General features: G+C 38.6%; 1 protein-coding gene across 1 annotated transcript in view; it reads right to left on the reverse strand.

Annotated features, from left to right (window-relative positions):
* LOC137257597 (uncharacterized) overlaps positions 1 to 23,351 on the reverse strand; it is a 106,246-nt gene extending 82,895 nt beyond the window's left edge. The window contains exons 1-2 of the mRNA XM_067794915.1: positions 23,068 to 23,351; positions 8,714 to 8,796 (exon numbers count right to left, since the gene is read on the reverse strand). Of these exons, the coding sequence (XP_067651016.1) occupies positions 8,714 to 8,796; positions 23,068 to 23,161 (177 nt within the window). The 5' untranslated portion in view covers positions 23,162 to 23,351. The remainder of the gene's footprint in view (positions 1 to 8,713; positions 8,797 to 23,067) is intronic.
* Between the last annotated feature and the right edge of the window lie 355 nt (positions 23,352 to 23,706).

Consider the following 23,706-nt stretch of genomic DNA (forward strand, 5'->3'; position numbering starts at 1 on the left):
TATGGTGAAATTACCAGCCCTTCTACTGTAGAGGTAGTACAGATAAGTGCAGGTTATGGTGAAATTACCAGCCCTTCTACTGTAGAGGTAGTATAGATAAGTGCAGGTTATGGTGAAATTACCAGCCCTTCTACTGTAGAGGTAGTACAGATAAGTGCAGGTTATGGTGAAATTACCAGCCCTTCTACTGTAGAGGTAGTACAGATAAGTGCAGGTTATGGTGAAATTACCAGCCCTTCTACTGTAGAGGTAGTACAGATAAGTGCAGGTTATGGTGAAATTACCAGCCCCACTCCGGTAGAAGTAGTACTGTTAGGTGCGGGTTGTGGTGAAATAACCAGCCCCCTCTTCTACTGTAGAGGTAGGTGCAAGATTCCAACTAGTCATGTACACATACACACATGGAGCACTTGCTGGTTGTGAAGATTAACACTGTATAGTTCTAGAACAACAAACATCTACATCACCAGTGAAGAGGGACACTTCAACATAACTGTTCTCAAAAAAGTGGTTTGTAAATCTGAGACTTACCTGATTATTCATACTTTTCAAAACAAATTCTTAAAGCCAAATGTTATGTAAAAAATGTCACTACAATGGAGAACAGCATGTGCTGAACAAGCAGTTGATAATGAAGAGCACAAAAGTATTACATTTTCCAAATATGATACACACGGACAATTTATGCAAGTGCATATAAATTTGAGCAAAACCAGAGGGAAAATAAATCTATCAGGACCGGACAGTCAGGTGGAATTTTAACAGAACACTGTCAACTGAAGCAGTTGAATGTCAGTAGCAGTATGATCAGTGGCTTTCAGTGTTCTGGGAGATACTGGAAGTGTGTGTTTGTGATAATTATGAAGTTGATGACTGAGACAAAATCAGTATGATCTGTTAGCAGTTTATGACACTGGTTGTGGTTGTTTGGGTTGAGATGAGGAAGGGGTAATAACTGTGGTTGTGAGAGGGTTATAACTGAAGAACTCCAAGCTGCTGGTACTCTGAAAAAACAGCAACAAAAACTGGCTGAGTGTTTTTGAGAGCTGCTTCCAGGCAAGCTTGGCATAATATTCTTGCATTCAATACAAGCCATTCAATTTCACAACTCTGTGTATCACCATTATTGCTGCTACCAAAGTAGATTTATGAGCACATAGCATCAACTCCATCCAAGTTGCCTACTTGAAGCCAAGGTGCTCATACAAACAACTGAAGAGAGCAATAACTATACATCACTCTATCGATCACAGGCTTAAAGGGGCACTGATGCGGAGCAATTTCCGTGGACTGGTGTAAACTTTTGTTATTGTTTTTCTCCCGTGAGTACCCGGATGATATCCCAGAATTCGTGACTGGTTCGAGACCTCTGCTGCGCAGTCCGTAAGCGCAATTGATTTTAATTATAGACAGATCAACTGAGGTGAAGTCATTTTACTTCATTACAAATGTATTATGAAAACAAATGAAACACTTTGAAGGTTAATCATCTGCCAGTGGCAGAAATGGTAAAAAAACTATTAGGACGGGAAAATAACGAAGCCAATGTACGTCTCTATATTATGTCTCATAACCCTAGTTAGTTTATTGTCATACTTGTATGATTCTGAAAATTAATAAAAGAACACACGATCTGCTTATACTCACAGTAAATTTCTAACATAACAGCAACATTTATACATTGTATAGAGTGCCAGTGTGGATCCTATTTGACACACATACGCGATCTAGTGTGTTTTTTCTGTCATGCAGATTCTGCTGAATGCTACAACAAATAAATTAAAACAAAATGCAAAAAAATGAATGTAAAACAGACTAGCAACGATGTCAGGCTACTACCTTGTTCAGGAATGTATCCATCAATATCCACGTAAAGGAAATTCCATTCATCTGCAGCTGGTAAATAATCCTGCTCTGTGTCGCATGTCTTACAACTGTCTCATTTGCGAAAAAGTAACACATCGTTTCACGTCTTTCGTTGGTGAAAACCAGATAAACCTCTCATTGGTCTCCCAAGATAGCACACCTGGCAACTAATTGTATGATGTCCACTATTCTAAGTAATTTAGTTAACCAATAATGAGCAATCAATCAATCAACGCAAGGGTGGTTAATTCTCTGAAGGGAGGATGTTGTTTTTGCACTTACACTTTACGACAGGGTGTAGTCATCTACACACACTGCCTTTTGACAAATCCGCTAGAAGATAAAAGTAATTAATCAATCAGTGAGTTATCGGTTAATCCTTTGATCGATGTTTGTTTTTGTAACTCAGCTGATAAACCCTCTTGCATCACTTACATGCACATATTACATAACATACAATACATTTGCCATTACAGACCTTAATTTATAATGTTGAGTATTTACTCCAGACAGGAGAAATGCCAAATGGGAACCTTTGTTGAGTAACCGAAGTGGTGTTACTACTAATTATACCTGTTATAAATTCATTAATTGACCATCCAGAGAATGATGACAAATAACACGTGTAGGTTTACACCATCAAACGCGAGTTACAGCAAGGAAGATGTAATCTCTGTGTCGCATGCAGCCTGAAAACACTTATGAGCCGAAACTGTTTTGAGGATACCAAGGGAATTTCGTTACATAAGGAATACACACATGCATTTGCTGTGTACTTGGGTAAATAGGTGAAATAAGGGTTTTTTACGTAAGAAAATTTTCAGATTTCTCTACCAAAGGCAAAGTCATCGGTTTTTGTGTACGAATTCAAATAAATCAACTGTGTGTTTTTATTAACATAAATAATAAACCATTGTAGCTACCATAGCTACCAAAATGTACGTATGATATTTGCTATCACAGCTGAACCAACACACAAAACTACCTAAATATAAAGCTTTGCAATCTTCCGTACTGAAACAAATGGCTACGTGCCTGTAGACATCATATTTTCATGTAACATGATGAAATATCGAGGTTAAAACACTGAAATAGGATCAAATTGGATCAGTAACTATACTACCCAAGCATCCGAAAAGAACTACACTGCTGGGATATTTGGTTACGATCAGACAAGGAATAGCATGGATATTTTTAAACAAATGGCATATGATGGGCATCCGGCCTCCCGACTGTTTAGGTGAAGAAATTCTGCTAATATGGACAGGAGCCCAGTTCCTTTGTCCGTCACGGTCGAAGGAGCGGGCGGTGACCAATTCGCGGTTTGGTTTCGTAATTAGACCGTTGGCGAGAAACATTATTCGCTCCGCACCAGTGCCCCTTTAAGTGCATGCATTATCTACATGCAGCAATAACATCTTATCTGCTGATGCAAAACCTCAGCTCAAATAACAGGATGTGCAGACCCAGAGAGACAACTAACTGTTACAACACCTTAGCCTGTGTAAGATCCACAAATACAGTCCACTGTTTTTAGGATGTGTAGACTCACAAACATAGCCCATTGTTACAGCACCACAACATGTGTAGACCCAACACAGCCCATTGTTACAGCACCACAGCATGTGTAGACTCACAAACACAGCTCATTGTTATAGCACCGCAGCATGTGTAGACCAAACACAGCCCATTGTTACAGCACCGCAGCATGTGAAGACTCACAAACACAGCTCATTGTTATAGCACCACAGCATGTGTAGACCAAACACAAACCATTGTTACAGCACCGCAGCATGTGAAGACTCACAAACACAGGCCATTGTTATAGCACCACAGCATGTGTAGACCCAACACAGCCCATTGTTACAGCACCACAGCATGTGAAGACTCACAAACACAGCCCATTGTTACAGCACCGCAGCATGTGAAGACTCACAAACACAGCCCATTGTTATAGCACTGCAGCATGTGAAGACTCACAAACACAAGCCATTGTTATAGCACAACAGCATGTGAAGACTCACAAACACAGCTCATTGTTATAGCACAACAGCATGTGTAGACCAAACACAGCCCATTGTTACATCACCGCAGCATGTGAAGACTCACAAACACAGCTCATTGTTATAGCACCGCAGCATGTGTAGACCAAACACAAACCATTGTTACAGCACCGCAGCATGTGAAGACTCACAAACACAGGCCATTGTTATAGCACCACAGCATGTGTAGACCAAACACAGCCCATTGTTACAGCACTGCAGCATATGAAGACTCACAAAGACAGCCCATTGTTACAGCACCGCAGCATGTGAAGACTCACAAACACAAGCCATTGTTATAGCACCACAGCATGTGAAGACTCACAAACACAGCCCATTGTTATAGCACCGCAGCATGTGAAGACTCACAAACACAGCCCATTGTTATAGCACTGCAGCATGTGAAGACTCACAAACACAGCCCATTGTTACAGCACCGCAGCATGTGAAGACTCACAAACACAGCCCATTGTTATAGAACCGCAGCATGTGTGGACCCACAATTACAGCCTACTATTACAGCGGCAGAACTAGTCTAGACAATCAAATGACCTACAAAACAGCTTGATACAAGTCTGTAAGGAGAGCAATTATCTTCAATACCACAATTATTTTTATCACACCAAACAAGGCTCACATTAGCATGCAGAATCTACTTGCAAGTTGCATGATAACAGATTCATAGAAAGAGACAAAAAGGCACAGCGTTAGAAGAAGCCAGGGCTATTTCAGAAATTTCTCTCAGGAGATTTTGCAGACATGATTATAGTTTTAAGAAATTTATTCACTGTGCTGAATACACTGGGGAACTCTAAAGGAAGATGTGTTTTGGTGTGAAAAATGTTATTGTAATGTGGCTGGACGAGAGGGATGGGATTGAGGGCAACTCCTGAGTTGAGTTGAATGCTCCCTGTAGTATTGCCAGTTGCTTTCACTGTGTACAGGTTGTGTCTGAAGCTGTCACTCACCTGCAACCTTCTCAACATGAATCATGCATACACATACACTTTTACTGGTTAACTTTTAATTCCTGTTTGAAATTAGCTTAATACCATAACATTGAAAACTAGACATCAAAAACATGATATATGACTAATTAGAAATCTATTAATTTCTTCAACATCTTATTGCAAAACTAAATCTTTCACTCAATTACATTTCCTTCTTACAATGCAAGTCTAAAACACTGCCATGGTGATTCAAGCCAAAGATTTGATTTTTTAAACTTATGAAGGAAACAAACATCTCATTAGCAGGATATCCACAACAAAAATAGATACACATGTTCAAATTAGGAAACTGCATCCAGACAACTGATTTGCCTATTACAAGTACTTCCTTTAGGACAACTTCGTAAAAAGTAGAAGTCATGACCCTTAGGATAGCAGACGTCAACCAGATAAATATTTACATTGCACTGATGATTACTTTAATTCACTTAAAATAAGGATATATTTGTTAGTGGTGATATAATGTTTGTAAACATTGTATCAGTCTAAAAGCCCTGCCCAGCAAACTCAGACAATTTCTTTCCACTGAGTCTGTTAATGCAATGGTGTATCTTCTGAACATAAATATTTGCTGAAACAAACAATTACACAATTCAATGTTTTGAAGGGAGTTGACTCACTCAGGTCACTGGTTGTCTGTGGTACCTGGTCTATTTGTGTCAGAAAGAACCAACTCAAGTCACTCTTACAACCAGTAGTAAATATCAACTCATGAATTTTTCTCATCATCACTTATGAAGGGCAGACGGTACCCATGAAGGTGGTTAGAACTCATCTTCAGTAAACCATACATGTCTTAAAGGTCACATGCAAACAAAAAATCAAACCTAATTAAAACACAGTTATCACTTATTCATGATATATAAAATGCATTGCTCATTTAAGGAAAAAAAAATAATCAGAATTATAAGCATATAATCGCAAATCAAAAGTGCAATATTTTGTACTTGAGTTTACCTCCATCGAAATGAAGCAGCTGTGACACCGAACCCAGTCAGAGCCGGTTGGTGTGCACTCAAGTGTAACAAAGGCTTTTCATTGGCCACTGGTCCATTTACCAATACGCTTAGCCGGCTCTTTGTTTATGGCATATAAGCCTCAGAGGTGTTAATTTCAAATTGCATGTGGTCAGTGATTGAAGTTCTGCATTGCATAGTGTCATTAGCAGACAGGCAGACATATTGGTGTCAATAAACCAGACACTGAGTTTTCTCTGTGACAGAGTCTGCTTATCATAATCAACATGTTGGCTTTTTTTATGTGACTAGTAGATTATTTACTTGTTTGTGAACACGACCATGATTAGACTGTTTGTCACAACCTCATATCTCGGGCATGCCTACTGTGTCAAGCTCCATGAACCTATTCACTGCACATGTGTTATGAGTGCAGTGCAGTATAGCTCTTGAAATCACTTTTCCTCCCAGCACTGGGGGAAAATTAGTGAACTGTTTGACTTTTTGCTGTCTTTTTTCGTCATCGCGGTTCCCAACTTTATAGGTTGAATTGGTATTTTTGATGATTGCTTTCGGTAAGTGCATACCGAAAGGTATAAGAATTTGCAAAGTTGTGTTTTACTCTGTATGTGACCGTTAAAAATACACCATAAGGATGCTAATGATGTTAAGCACTGGACCATCCAGACCAGACTTTGGTATTTACAGACCTCCATCATATATAGCTGGAATAATGTTGAACTCTATTTCACCATGATAGATAACCATGATAATATTTGATGGTAAATATGCATGTCATACCAATCAGCATTTGACCTATAAGATGAAAGTACCTGTCAGTATTTGGGCCAGACAAATCAATTGGTCTCTTGCAGCATAAGCAACAATCAGTGGTGTCAGGGCACAATGACATAGATTCAACTAGGTGACACACTGAAACCATTCCTTTCTCACCAGCTGGCTTACAACCAGTTACCCGAGAACATCCGGGTTAGAATAGATCTTCAGTAACCCATGCTTATTGTAAGAGGCATCTAATGGGATTGGATGCTCAGGCTTGCTGACATGGTCAACACATGACATTGTATCCCAATGGTGTAGATAAGTCCTCATGCTGTAGATCAGTGTCCTGTTTGGTCCAGACACAATTATCCACATACTGCTGATATACGGCTGGAATACTGATGAATGAGGTATAAAACTAAACTCACTCACTCACAACAAGCATGGGAAACTAAGAGCTCTTCTGTATTCCAGGAGAGAACTGATGCCCAGTAACCTTAATGAATTGGAAGGTCACATTCACAGACTCTTCATCACTCTACTTGGCTTTTTGCTTATTTGCTTATCAAAAGGTACTACAGGTAAAGGTGATGCCTCTTGGAACCTGCACAACAAAAAAAAACACACTCACTCACTCACTGAGTGTATATTGTATATCAGTTTGGAAGCAATAAAGTCTCAATGGAAGAGAGTGAAGAACCAGTCTCTGAGACGCACTACAATGTTTAAATACTTTGTAAATATGACCAAAATTGTACATTGAACATTCACATATTTTTAAAAAACAAAAATGTACGTGACAAGATACTTCTATGAATGCTGACCAAACTATAATGACAAGTTCAGGTTCAGTAAAATACAGTGAGAAATGTCCATCTTTAACCAATGTTAACCTTGCAAGCAGCCGTTATTCAGTGAGTAATCTCCATTACAAAGAAATGAGAAATGCTACATGTAACAATGTGATAGAAATCTCTGCTCCAGCACGACAAAGCTTGACACTCGTTACATGTGAAAATACGACACCATTTATCAACCTTTTTCCGCTGTTTACCCCAGAGATCCTGTCAGAAATGGGCCTGCACTTTCATTGCCGGCAACCCCCAAAGGACCCTGTATCCTAACATGGAGCACTTCCTTCCTCCATGTTGCTGCCAGAGATATTAGAACACCCTCATGACCTTTTCAATCCAGTATAACGACTGCTTGAACCATTGTTGGGCAGGAATCTTGTGAGACAATTACCTGCCTCATCTGTTTTGGACATGTCTGATTTGTCCACGCTGACGATAGCCTGTTTTTGTTACCTTTGTTCTGATTACACATGCTAACAGTCAACCGACCTCAAACATGGCACCCAAGATTGCTGTTAAGACAGTATTTCTGAGTTTTTCACCTATGACCTGAAGATTCCTCATCAGAAATAGAGTGGGTTTTTGCAACAAGTTTGTCATGGAGCCTTTGAACATCCAAATAGTTTGGTTAGAGCTAAAAGTTGCCTTGAGGTCAAAGAAGTATTTGAAATCTCATAAGTTTGAGATCAAAGATCATGACTTGTGAAGACACAGGGTCTCAGTTGGGATCTACTTTTGTCAACAGTCACTACTGCACAGGAATATAAGAAGAGGGCATTAACAGTTCTGCTAGAAATATGATCAGGTAAATTACCAAGCACACTTCCCTAAAACCATACATCATTATGACCTTCTCAGGATTTCGATGATGTGATAGTTACACCATCACTTAATGTCGACAAGACTGCTTTCTATGTTTCCACATTCATAGAAACAAATGAAAAATACTGGTGTTTCCTCAAACTAAAAATACCCCCTTGTACAGAAATTGCGAGTTTTTCTAACTTCCATGAGAAACACTTGGCCATGTTAACTAGTTTACTACTTCTTCTCTCCTGACTGAGTACTTCAAATACTGGTACTAGTGCCGTCTACCATCATCTGTATGTTGGATGGGTGGAACTGCACCTCTTGTCTGTTGATTAGATAAGCCCTACATAAAACAATGTGCAGACATATCATGAATTACACCGATATCTCACCTGGTAGAAGACAGATGCCTTGTGTCCATTGAGTCTGTTGATTTTGATGATGTTGGTGCCGTTGCTCACGTAGAGGAAATTACCTGAAACAAAAAGAGCCACTTTACATGGAATTCTATGATATGTCCTTTGAGGGTGAACACATGGCACCGTCATCTGTGGTGCTGCAGCTATTTCTTGCAGAGTTGGGCACACAAATAATTAGACTTGCACTAGTCTCTAAGGTAATAATTAATAGTTTATATGATAATTTCTGGAATCTCTACATCCATGGGCTTAGCCTTTAGTGCAGTCTTGGAACAAGGGTTGCAAGAAGTGTATGGATGTGGGCTTGGATCCCAATGTTTCTACCTTTGTAAACACTGTATCTGTGTTTAACTTAAGCTCTTGTGGTTAACCAGAGTCTGGGACTTGCTTGGTTATAACTAGAACACTGTTCAAAGTGGTGCTAAACCAAACTCACAATACTTCCATGAATACAACAGAATTTTGGAAAAAGGGAAAATGAACACACAGACTTGGTAACTATATCATTAGAACATGAGACAAAATGTTTCAGTTTGAAATGCAATGCCCTCAATAAATAGTGAACACTTTCTGAAGATCACACATAACTCAAGGAAATGGAGATGTTTTTCACGAAATAAACCCTCAAACTTTTCAAATACAAATATGTCCCGTTTAGTAGGAAATGAAATACTCATTACTTTTAAAAAGTAAGAAAGTTCTAATTGCCCTTTCTAATTTCCTAAAAAGACTGGGTGTTATGAAAGAGAAGAAGCATTTTTTTCAAAGTGTGAAATGTCTCCATGTGTGAGGAGATTGTGGCGAGCCCAATCTTACACATCACTACTACGTTGATACATGTCATGTACCTAGCCACTTAAGGTGATAAACAAGGCTCTTTAACTCAAGTTGTGAGACTGTCTTTTGACATGCTGTTAACAGCAGTGTAATGTAGATTTTCTCCTCCAACCTAACCATGTGTAATAAACACTGTCAGCTGCTCTGACTGGAGTAACCAGTATGATTACCTCATTATTTACTACTTACACCAATAGCTGGGCAAGTCCCTGGCCGAAGACCACCTCAGCTATATCAGGATCCACCATAAACCCAATTGACTTCACTAGAGTACAAATAAACCTGTCAGACTGTCACTTCTCAGTATATCTATCACATTTGACATTAGTCAATTTGATCTTCATGCACCTAGCAAGATCAGATCTAACTGCAGAGGTGTCTAGACTTGGTAAATTAGACAATACTGACTGTCTTGGTATCTATGGTGACTCTTGTCTTACGGGACAGTACAGGTGACAGGAATGAAAGATCAGACTCTGGAATTTTATTTATACTAGTGGTAAGGTGGTTTTAGCCAGGAATCTTTAAGAGTCAAAATTTGTCTTAGTATTTATCCCCAACTTTAACAAAAATGACTGTGACAATTGTTCAGGGCAGGGGCATAAGACTCATTCAACCAAGCAGTCTTACTGCTACTGCTGTAGTTTAGACAGATAAGGACTAAGATCAGTTTGCACAATGGAACCATTAGGGCTTAATTTTCACATGAAACTGGCATCCAAGACTGCCTGTTCATTTGATGACAAGTGTTCCGGAACCAATCAATTTCAGTAAGCATATGAAAGAAAACCTTTCACACGGATCAGGATTCTTGTTTCAGGATTGTTTGGAAGTGTTATCATTTCTCCTCCTCAACCCCCATGAACCGAACATTCTCAGACATATTTCACTGCGTACCTGCAACAAATCATTCCCTACTGTCTGGCTGATGGAAAGCCTGCTCTGACATTCCAAGTGAATTATTGGCTGTTTACGCAGTAATTTCAGACTCTACTTACAGATCTGTGGGTTTATTGGAAGTATTAAATAAACATCCTTTGAGAGAGATACAGTGAATACTGGAGTTTCCCAACATGATGCAAACATGCTGGCGTAATTGTCTGTCAATCACTTGTCAATCACATGCCTTTGTGACTTATTTAGAAGTCTGAGCAAGTATTTCATTACAAGTCACCAGACGCACTGACCATTTTAACTGACTGGTCTGAAGTTGCAAATCCATATTGTCTTCATGTAGCTGGTTGTGTAAACTGACCAAAAGTAGTACTAACAAACTAAACTGATCTATTGCCAATAATCCTGTTCTGCTGATGAACAGCCACCCGTCCCTCCTCATAGATAAGAAGATACCACACAGTAAATATGTATACATTGTAGCAGCTATGACACCCATGGCACTGTGACATCATCAATCTGACTTGCATCAAGAGTGGTCAAAGCAGAATGAGCCAGACACAAACAATCAACACTGCAAACTGAAAATTGATGTTACAGTGAGCTAACAGCAAACACCAACTAGCTGTAACAAGAAAATTACTGAAGAATGGAGGGGGAGAAGGAGGATGTCAGGGGGTTCCGTTTGAATATGGCTCAAGGCCACAATGAAGTTAATCTAGGGGTGACTTCAGGAGGTATGGGTTTGAGACATCCCTGGCAATACTGCTTATGACAATGCCAATGTTCACTTCATATGGCTAATGAAATGCCCACGGCACAACATCATATGGCTCATGAAATAGTCAATTTACAACATCATACTACTCAAGTATGAGTCTTACAATACATTCAAAACCCATGTTGTATCTTACAGTGTGTAAACCAAATATACCATATCTCATCACTTTAGTGTATCAGGAAAGGCAACTTGGAAGTGAACAAGTAGGCAAATGGAAAGACAATGAACAACATGTAATGCCAGTTTACACCATTATCTTGGTGAGCTGACAATGAGTCACCAGGGTACTGTGGAGGCAGACTAAAGCCAGCATGCCAACAACCCATGTCAATCAACCTGGGGATGTAATTCACAAATGAAGGTTTTCTACCTCTGGCATTTCAAACAGTGACATTGATTAAAATATTGACAGAGATTGGGGATTCTGTTTTAGATAAGTGCTAAGGCAGAAAAGACAGTCATCAGGTTACTTAGATTAGTCTTGCTGTCAACATTTCAGATTTGGTGAGGCAATATGCTTGATGTACAAACCAATCTTTCCACACACTTGCAACATCCCCACAATGACAGGCTTCCAATTTCTTTTTCCACACATCAGTTAGAAGGAACAAAGTTCATGATACGGTATTAAGACTATCAGAATCCAAGTCAACATTAACATCTCTCAAAAACACTGCCACTTTGGCAGCAGACTCTATTAGGAAACCTAGAGCAACAATATCCCCTTGTTAATTTCCCTCTTGCACCATCTGGAAGAGGTTTAATGAGTTAGGAGCTGTAAATATTAGCCGAATAGCATGGGATTCATTACCATGAGCTTGAAAGTAAGTGATACAGAAATGTTCACAAATACAAGCTGAAACAGTGAAGACCCTCACGAAGGTGGTTCAAGCTAGTCCTGGAAGGAGTCAACTGTATGGGGGTACAGCTAGGCGGAGGAGGCACGTGACAAGAATTAACTCAGCCAACTTCTAGACTACATTGTTTAATTCCGCAGAGAGTCTTGTCTTGAGGCGCAGGACATTTTACAATTAAACCATAAATGTTTATTGTCCCAGCTTTTGGGGCTTTTTTTAAAATTGAATCTGTTGCATCAAACTTTCAAATATGTCAGATGAGGTGTGGTCATATAGAAAATAGGTAGTGGTCATACAGACAATGGGGAACTGATGTAATAACCATGGAAACATATAAAAAGTTTACATACAATGGACCTGGAACACATAGAGATAAGGGATATCTGTTCAGTAATACAGAACCCAGTAAATACACCGACATCTGCATTTAATGGTGATAGTGGTCAGCACAGGCCATCAACTCGTCTGTCTCAGACCTTGACTTCTTTCAGAGAACTCTCTGTAAATTACATCAGTTGTCTGACCAGTGCTGGACAGCCATGTTATTTTCTATCAAAGTATGTCTTAACAGATTCAATAACAGAAACCATTAAATTTAGATGATGACAATGGCAAAAATGATTATTATTATTAATATTTAATAGTAGTTGTATTAGGTGTAACAGTTATGCACCATACAAGCTGTGATTTGAACCAATATTCTTCTTCAATTAATTCATTGAAAGTCTGAACTGTCTAAATTGTAACTACTCATAAACGCCTCTGGCAGTTTGTCACTTTCACAATGCAGACAGGTTTCTCAGCTTTGTTCTGTGTTGCCTATTATAACTGGAAATGTTCATGAAATACTGAAACAGAAGATGAATTAGCTGTAAAACATAAACACTGGCAGAGGGTTCATAATGACAACAGCAGCCATGTCTGCAGTTGCTGATGACTACAAGATATCTCCAATACAGGGACAACCGAAGGAAAATTGTTTTCAGCTAAAAACTTACTACTGAGTCAGTGAATGGGGGTTCGGGCAATTCACAAAATGGATCAGTTGAAATAAAATCGGCACCAAAACCCACACATCCACAGAAAATTACCTTCCCAGACCAATAGGATCTAATATCAGTTACCTCACAGTTGTACCACCCTTTGGTTCTACCTCATCGAGTGTACCTTTTCGTATCTCCCTCAACCTGCTTACTCATATCATCTGAACTACTCTATAGAACTTCACTTTGGCCAAGTGGCTGAAGTTACTAGCCCTTATTGTTGAAATAGTTGTAGCCGTAAGAATTCTTAACTTTGATCGTAGCCTCTGTGTTTAGACTGAGCTTAAGAAGTTCGCAGAGCTAAGAAAGTTTCGAGAATAGCTAGCCTGTACTTTACAATCAGCATCCCTCACCATCATGGCACACTAATACTGATCAACTTGGTCACCAAGTCTGACCACCAAATCCATGACGTCACCTGAGAAACTTTCCCTATTTTCACATCTAGACTTGAGATATATTCTACACTTGCATTGGGCTTTCTTGGATATATTTGTTCCAGGGTCTTCATGAGAGACTAGATGTTATTGTGAAGTGAAGGACAGCTCTGAAAAACTCACTGATGGCCATGGAAGTTTTACAGAAATAAGCTGATTGGACTTCATGATGTGGTAAGCAGCAATGAAGAAACATGACAAATTCATCACTGACACTTGCAGAGAAACTTGATTAATGATGGATTTTGAACAATACTTTTCTGCAAGTTTACATACATAATCAGGTGTGCCCTACAGAGCTGGTGTTTATAACAGCACTGTGCAGCCTGCTTAGTCTCATACAGACCCTGAAACTAAAATATCCAAGAAAGCCCTTGCAAGTCTAGATCAGGTGGCAAGTCTAGATCAGGTGGCAAGTCTAGATCAGGTGGCAAGTCTAATATGGCAAGTGTAGGTTTCAAAAGTTGAAAAAGAAGAAAATATCTTGGCTCCTCTATATTTTATTTGGTGATTACAATTTAGGAACTATTTTTTAGGTAAAATATGTTCATTTCATTTACTAGATGTTAGTCATAAGTTAGTCAGTAGTAAAGAAAGACACCAGCTTAAAGCAAAAACTAATGTCATAGATCTACAATTCCACAAGGGTTTAAAATTACATGTGCATTGTTTAAAGATGTGTGTACATAACTCTTAGCCTGAGTTATTCAAAATGCCACTGTTAGACAAACCATTCATAAAGACAAAAGCTGAGTCTAGCCAGTTTAATGAGCTTCTTTGAAGAAAACATATCATCAGTACAACACTGTGCAGACATTTTAAATTAGGGTCATATAGCCATGGCCCAGTGAAGCGCATCTATTGTAATCCAAGCAATGATAATTGACACATCAAAATAGGCTTGTTTAGCCCAAGCTTACATTAAATGTGCTAGCCCAAGCATATATTAAATGTGCCAGCGGGACTAATGTCACTTAAGATAGGATTAATAGGATTAAGAGCACCCCCCCACCTTCCTGGTTATTTCAAAAGGTCACACCCTACTCTGTATATTCAGTATTCATTGGCTATTATAGGGCACACCCATTTTGTATCTTTTAACGAACCATAATCCTTTTATTGTTTCAAGATAAGATAAATAAGTCACTAATTCCTAGTATTGGACAGAAGGGTCTAGACTTCCAACTTAGACCAACTCTAGCCCTCAGCCCAGAGGGTTGTACCGACTCTCTGTGGCCACCCTTGTTATTCTATTTCTTGTTAATAAAATTGTAATTAGCTTCTTGTGACTTTGGATTCTTTGTTTAGTTGATTCCCCCAAGCAGACAAGCACGCCAGTTAGATAAGGGATTTTACTGGTATGCTCATTTAGACCCGAGACCCTTATCATAATATCAGCCATAACCTACACCACCGTCTACTACAAGTGGCTCAGTATATTCCTCTATACATATGTGCATTTCTTTGTTTGAGAGTCACAGACAATCTGACCTCAAGATTGAGGACTGGAGCAGTATAAGCTGATGGTCTGTTGACATGACAGACTGGGACTGATTTCCCACATGGGACCTGAGGAGAGTTAGTTGAAGACATCAACCTGACATTCCATTGTTTGTGTGCTTCCTACTGTGTTTTTACATCACATATGGTGAAGGCTTCCAGACAAACTCACATGCAACACAAATAAATAATGCATGTTGAGCTGAACTTCCCTGTTGGTCGTTTCCTTATCTGCTTCTGAGTACATGCCAGCATAACCTACTGCTTTAGTCAGTGATACCAAACACTCTTGATAACAAGAGTCATCAGAAGACGTATCCCCCCCTCCCACCCCACCTCCATTATCAAATGTTGAAAGATAACAAATGGTTTTTAAGTTGTGCTCAGAAAATGGAGCCCATCCTTCCTTTTGAGACTAAGACCAAATTGTTTCATGGAAACCCAGAAAAGAAAAAGCTAAATATCTGCAAATAGCAAAAGGTAACACTTTAAGGATTGCCCCACATATCCGCCAAGAGACTAAGACCAAATTGTTTCATGGAAACCCAGAAAAGAAAAAGCTAAATATCTGCAAATAGCAAAAGGTAACACTTTAAGGATTGCCCCACATATCCGCCAAGATCTGTTGAAAGATATCAAACGGTTTTCAAGTTGTGCTCTGGAAATGGAGCCCATCCTTCCACTTTGAGACAAAGTCTGAATTGTTTCCAAGGAAACCAGAAAAAACAAAAATGACAACAATCTGAAAATAGCAAAAGCAACCACTTTGGGGTCTGCCTCATACATCTGCCAAGGTTTGCTAAAATATATTAAGAAGTTTTCAAGTTGTGCTCCAGAAACAAAGCCCATCCTTCCCTTTTGAGACTAAGTCTGAATTGTTCCATGGAAACCCAGAAAATGATAAATCACCTAAATCTGTAAATAGCAAAAGGCACCACTCTTGGATCCCCAACACATATCTGCCAAGTTTTGCTGAAAGATATTGAGAAGTTTTCAAGCTGTGCTCTTCAAATGAAACACACCTCTCTCTTTTGAGCCTAAGTCCGCAACATTTCCATGGAAACTGAAATAGTAATAAATCACAAAAACCTGTAACAGCAAAAGGCACCACTTTAGGTTCTGATTGATATATTTTTCAAGTTTTGCAGAAAAATATTGAACAGCTTTTGAGTTATGCTTTGGAAACAAAATGATTATGGACGGATGGATGGGCAGATGGACAGACAGGCAGACAAGGCATCGACTATGTCCCTCCACATTACATGCTGGAGGAATAAAAATACACAGTTATGCATATTTCTAGAATTACAATTTCTACCAAAGATCAAACACATCTTCAGCAAGTGGTAGATAACTTTTTCAACTGATTATCAGTGACAACCCAGTGACAAAGCCACCCACTGAAAGTGTGAATCACTAAACCTATAGTTAAAGATAGCAACTACAGCTGAAATACAAAATCATCAGCCAAATGATAAAACCATCACCAAATGGTAAAACCATCACCAAATGATAACACCAACAGCTAAACAATAAAACCATCAGCTAAACAATAAAACCATCAGCTGAGTAATTAATCCAACAACTAACAACTAAGCTAAAAGGCAAAAGATAACTGTACAGAAACAGACTTTATAACAGTGTCACAAGTTTCTTAGCCTCTTTTAATCCTTAGCTCCTGCACATGTACCATCAAGTCCATGTATCATTTCACAAGAGAAAGAACAGTGCATTCATATTAGAAAGGTATTACCATAAAATGCGTATTCATCTCCATTTTAGACAGAATCTGCCACTTTGAGTTTGAACACTAAAACAATTTCTGATCATCCCAATGGTAAGAATTGTACACAAAAGTGTCCCTCCCACTTATTACAGAAAAACAGCAACCATGGATGATCTGTGAGTACCGCCTTCACAAGGAACCAAGTTACCACAAACAAATAACTGCATGGGGCAAGTGGTACCAATACCATTACCCCTAGGAGAGTTCATCAAGTTAAGTGTAGTCCTCCTGACCCATGTCTCCCCCCACCACTCCCCCCCACCCCCCCATTCACCCTCCCCCTCACAGACATCAGATAGTGATTGGGCAGATTTTGGGGAAGCTCCTTTATGACCTGTTCAGAGATAATGACTGAAGAAAGTCATCTCTACCATCAACCCCTGTAGACTTTCACTGGGGCAGCACGTGATTGCTCAACACCTTCACCTTAATTATATCTCTCGCTACACAGTTTATACCAATTCACCGTGATGCACACTCTTATACTTTTTGTAGAAAACTATGATTTTCTACAAGTATTCAAAAGAATTACTATTGTGTGTTTAATATCATCTTGTGGCACAGTAAACAAAGAGTCTGAACTTATTCATAAGCACTGGCCCATACCATTCATATTCTTCACAAACATATTTCAACCATAATAAGATTTTTTTTCATGATTCTTCTTTGGTAAATATTAATATGCCTTCAGATGACCCTGACTTTAAAGTCTGTTTTCATAACCACCCCAATGTACATGCCAGGAATAGGCTGGGGAAGGAATAGACCGCTTTGATTTGTTTAAGCCAAAAGCTACAGCACAGGGAGGCTACACTACACATTGTGTCCTTTCCTGGTGATATTGGCTAGCCAGCTGCCGCTGATCACTATCTGCAGGTGGAGACCATGGGAGAATTGTTCCTTAATCACCATGGGTGTAGCTAATGCATGTATCTTTGTCTCACGCTACCAACCACAGACTGGTATACCATGGTTTTCCTGGATCTATATCTGAATGTTTGTTAGCTGTTTAACGCTGTACTCAGCAATATTCCAGCCTCCCAGTTATACAACCCAACAATCGATCTTAGGCCTCTACAAGCGTCTTTACAATCATCATACAGTAGTCCCAATCCACTTGCACCAACAAATCTTAATGCAATTGTACGATCACTTTGATTTTAAAACTTTCCAAGACGGGGTTTTCTTGAACCCCTGTCTACAGTTGCACACTGAGGAGAGCTTGTTGCATATATTTAAGGTTGAGGCTCTCATGGCACATATATTCCTCCCTCCGTCCCACCCTGCACAGTTTTCATGAAACAACACAATTATTTGAAGAAAACAATCACTGAGATGATTGCTTATTCATTTTTTTCTCTTCATTTAAACTGTTGCTATCTCTACATTAGGAACTTTAAGTTTCATACTGCAACAAGAAAAATATCTGTCCATGTTTCATGAAACTCACAAGAAACAGTCAACGATTCCTAAGTTTGGCTCAAGATTTACAGACTAACAACTGTACTGAAAAATGTTCAAAGTGAAAGAAACTAAATGAAATGGAACCCTGAGACTTTCTTCATTTTGCTGTGGGAATCTAGACTTACCACATTTTCTAGACTTGCATTGGCTTTCTTGTATATATTGCTTCAGGGTCTGTACGAGAGACTACACGATATAGTGACACAATAGTTAGAATCATCATAATCAACTCAGTATTGAATAACAATAATAATAATAATGCCTTATTGCACAGCACATCACGGTTCAAGGTTAAAACACTGAGGTAGCAACTTCGCTATTTAAAATCCACAGTAGCAACAACTTGCTACCTGGTATTTTTTAGTTAAACCACTTACATTCCTTAATTAGCTGTCATTTTAAAAGGATATATCTCTACTTGACTGGAGATGTAGACTGCAGACAGATACACTTGAAGATTTTGAAGAAAATCAAACTAGCAGACCCAAAGACGTTTAGAGAATTTGATCCAAGACACCACAAGTGAACAGGTGGTGAGGGAGTGGAGAGTGGGGTCAGGAGACCGAATATAGTTCCACATGGGCAAAGACAGTAATGGGACTGGGAGGGAGGGATTAACAGTGACATGTTAATGCTACTACCAGGTAAGGGATTTTGCTCTCGATTTTCAAAACAGGTAGCAAGTACTTGCTCCCAGCTGAAAAAGTTAATTTTGGACTGCACAAAAATGTATGATCTGACAATTTTGTGAGCTATGGTCATTGGTAATGCATGTACTTGGGCTACTTTTAATGAAATACCAAATGTATTTCTTAAGGACATGTCTGGCTGCTACAAGAAAACATGCCACGATCATGAGTGTCGTGAAATACACATGGCAGGGAAATAAGAACAATAAATAATATTTGGGGTGAGCATTGTTTCATTAACTATACTATGCTGATACATATTTTTCCCAGGATGTAACATTCTTTCGCTTGTCATAACATATTTTACACAAACTGAAAATGTGTTATCATGAGTATTTACTGTCTGAAGAACACTTGCATATATTCAGTCAGTTTGTTTATTCAGTTGCTTGATTTTTTGTTTAATGCCACACTCAGCAATATTCAGGCTATATGGCAGCAGCGGTCTGGAAATAACAGAGTCTGGACCAGACAATCCACTGAACTAAAACATGAACAATCTACTCAACTGGGATAGATTAATATGTGTCAACCAAACCAGCGAGTCTGACCACCCAGTCACGTTAGTTGCCTTTTACTACAAGCATGGGTTACTGAAGACCAATTCTAACTTGGATCTTCACGGATCTTGTATCTATCATGAATACATGAAAACCTCTTGTCTCACACCGACTCTTCCATAGATGTCAGAATCAGAAAGAAACGTCAATGATTTTACATGTTAACTGTTACCCAACTGAAGAACACGTTCATGACAATTACAAAATCACTGACATGGATGTGGCTAAAATGACATAGAGTGTACCCTGTGATCTTACAACAAGGGCAAGGCAGACTGTCGGCAGTGAAAACCTTTCTATCTCATGTTAAGCCTATGAATACCTGTCCTTGAGTTATCATACAGGTCAAGGCTACTACCAGTCACTTGCAGACACCTTTTGCCATTATGATTGCCTTGACTATGGAGAAGCTATGTTGTTTCACACATCTTCCAACAGGGTGGTTGATAGTCTGGTGGTTCACTGTGGCAAGTAAGGGTGTTTCTGATTTTAAATCAACGGTCCATTCTGTGCATTGTTGGTAGTGTCTATGTGAATGGTCATACACAGAATTGTAGTGGCATTCTTTGAATGTAACATATATAGTTTGTATGAAACCCAAACTTGACACCATTTTGTCTAGTTCATTTACAGATGGCAGTCTTTGTAACTAAAGATTGCCTCCAATTTTAAGTTTCAACTCCAGCCTATAATGATCTTGGCCTATAGTCACTTTGTAATAGTGGATGGTGACTGTAGCCAAGGCCTAACATCATGAACATTGTGCTTGTTTTGAGCAAGTAGGCATTGGCTGGTACAATGATTATTCTATGTAACAGGATGCCACTTTTTCTAAAATGATACAAATATCTAATTAATTTTGAAACTATCAGTTTAAATATGTTTATGTATCACTTACATTTTGCACAGAGATCACATTTTTTCATGTTATGAAAGGTATAATGGTTATTTTTCATGCACAAAGAAGCGAAATTAGAACTTTTTAATCTCTGAGAACAAAAAATGTTGATCTTTTCATGGACGATTATAAAACCTGAAATATTACTGTTCCAAATGTAACTAACTTTATGCAACAATGCTGCAGAAATAAGTATGCCTAATGTCATATTATTGCTCATACTCAGAAGCCTTTAGTTTTTTTGTGAAAGGATTTTAATGGCAGATTCATAATAATGAACCCATCACACTTTAACCCTGGATGGAGTTCTATTTAGGAGGAATACCCACCACTCTGAACACGGTCTATTATCCCAACACACGTTCTTTCTATCCCACTGTACTTGCTTTGTAAATACCTATTCCGTTTTTATGAAGACATGAGGCAACATTTTGTATCAAGTATGAAGTTACTTATATATATATAGGTTTGACATTAGTGCAAGACAGAAGACTGTGCCTGAAAACAATATTTTCTCATTCAATTTCCACTTCTGCATGAAATTGTGGGGTTAATGTCTGTAAATATCTTTTTACAACCTAAACCTGCTTTCAGACCTCTGAAGATCACGTTTTGAAACCAGCATGCAGATTGACAAACTGTTCCAAGAAGATGTCTTTTGCTTCTCTTCTCATTTGCAATGGACTTGGTTTGATTTCATGTACACCTTTTCTGGCTTCACAGTACACTTTGTTTATGAAAAAATAGCTCCCATAGCTACTGCAGAGGATTATTGCCTACCACTAGCTGCCTAGGTAGCCTGTTGTTAGTAATATCTGGGGAGTGAAATCTTCATTATGTTTCTAGATGCCCACAGGTTAGCATCTTCTCAAGACAGTCAGAAACAGGCAGATAAAATCAATACATGTAAAAATACCTGATCATGTTGTTAATTTATCCAGAATTAATCAAAAATTTGACAAACAATAAATACTGTATTTGAAATATCTGCAATACTATTTTTGAAAGATCAATATTTGTTTGCCTGTCAAGCAACTGGTTACATAACTTTAAAAATTCAAAATTAATAAAAAAAAACCTGCAGTTGCTTATCATCAGTGTCAACTCCTTGTAGAGATAATGCTGGATGAGTTAATCCCTGAATCCATTGTTCACAAAAATTAACAGATTCTTGACGTTTTACACATAAAGAATGACATTCTGCTTCACATTTCTGACATGACCAGATAACAGTAAATGAGGACAGGATTTAATTGAAAGGCAAATCATTTCTTTTGATTAAAACTCCAGAATATTCAACATTATCTGTTCGGGAAGAAATTCCAACATGAGAGATTGATTGTAACTGGATAATTATTCAGACAGCAACCCCATGGTGGGTTCTGAAGAAAAATCTATCGGCCTGTTGCATCAAGGCTCCTGTAGTCATCTCTCAATAAAAGGCGTCAATGTCCTTCGAAAAGTGAGCTGGGGTGAAATAGACGTGATGACTCATGCTACGAAATACATTACACTCCTTACTGCCTTGAGCCATAGTAGAGATGAGTGCTGACACACACTAGAATGGTCAATTTCACGTGATAAAGAATCACTAGTGATGTAAAAATGAAGCAAATTATTAGGCCAAACATAATAATTCTGGGTCTGTTTCCTGACTACTGCCGTCAGTAAACATTTCAGAAATAACAGATTTATGATCCTAAACAAAGTATCTAAATTTCCATATTCTTGCATGTAGCATGATACGTTTTAATGCTGCAGAAAAGAATGCTGACCTCAACCAAATACTTGCTACTTGCCTCAGAAAAAAATATCTCTGTCTTTTCAGCCTCCGCATTCATTGCATAACCTCTATTCCATGTTGGTATTATCCCATATCATTAAATTTCATTAATCTGTGATTTAGTTAACTTCTTACACAGGCTTAATAAAAAAAATGTAAAAAAAATGTTTATACAATTTGATATAAATTATGGATGACTTGCAATTTGCATGATGTAACAACAACTTTCTGCACCTGCAAAGAGTTGCACTAAGAATATTAATTCTTTCAGAATTAAAATAAAAGTCATGTTTTTTTGTGGATTTGTGCAACTGTGGTGGACCATGCACATGACGCACTACCTGTAATAAAAACAACATGTAATTGCAATCTGATGGGCTGACTGCTATTGAAAGTACCCAATTAACTGAGTGGTGTTGATTACAATTATCAGTGGTAATTAGATAATTGGTTTGACGGCAGTCATAACCAATAGAATTTGTTATTGTTAACTTAGAGAAGTTATATTTCATACTGAATAAAATTATACCCTGACAGATTCTGACATGACCATATAACCTGCAAAGACAGTATCAATCACTTTGTTGCCATGGAAACCTTTCAAGCCAAACTCGATTAGACTTTAGTTCATTCCGAAACACACGATATCTCACAGGAAATCGACAACACAACTTTCGCCTGTATGCCATCTGTTAGCCGATAAACTTGGGGAGCTGTATAAAATTTCAACTAAGACGCTTTGAGGTAAAATTGGAAAATCATTCAGTTGGAAGAAACACTCAGATTTAAATATCTCACCTTGGGCATATGCAGCAACATCATAGAAGAAAACTGAAAATCCCACGAATAATATTGCACTGAGTCCCTTAGGTAAAGTTGAAAAGCGGCCCATCGCGGTATGATATCCCAGGCCAAACTTGGCACCGTTTTACATTTATCCTCTTCAGTCGAAATTTTCGACTCTTTCTTGAATACAAACACACATTTCAGAGATATATTCCATTCACAATCGCGTCAAATCGTAATCCTTGACTGTGTACAATCCATCGCAAGTTTACATGGCACTGTTTCTGCGTTCAACGGTGCTTACTTCGGCTTAACTGTCATGCGAAGGCAGATTCACAATCCGGGCATTCATTTCCTGACACGGAACAGTTCATAGTGAGTCAGGGGGAGTTGGGACCATGCCAACCTATTTCAACACGCGTGAAACACTTACAAAATCGATCGAGTGCATGCCACATGACAGTGAATTATGTGTGTAATTACGTTACGTTTAAGGTACTCACAGACCTCTTTGTTACAGAAATATTTGAACATTCAACGCATGCACATCGGGATTTTATTAATTTCTTATTTGTTTTCACCTATTGAAATAATGGACTGCGCCACCGCTGGCTCGTGGAACGGACACATGGTTGTGTTTTGGAATAGTGT

Source organism: Haliotis asinina, chromosome 12, assembly GCF_037392515.1.
Source record: "Haliotis asinina isolate JCU_RB_2024 chromosome 12, JCU_Hal_asi_v2, whole genome shotgun sequence".
NCBI lineage: Eukaryota > Metazoa > Mollusca > Gastropoda > Lepetellida > Haliotidae > Haliotis > Haliotis asinina.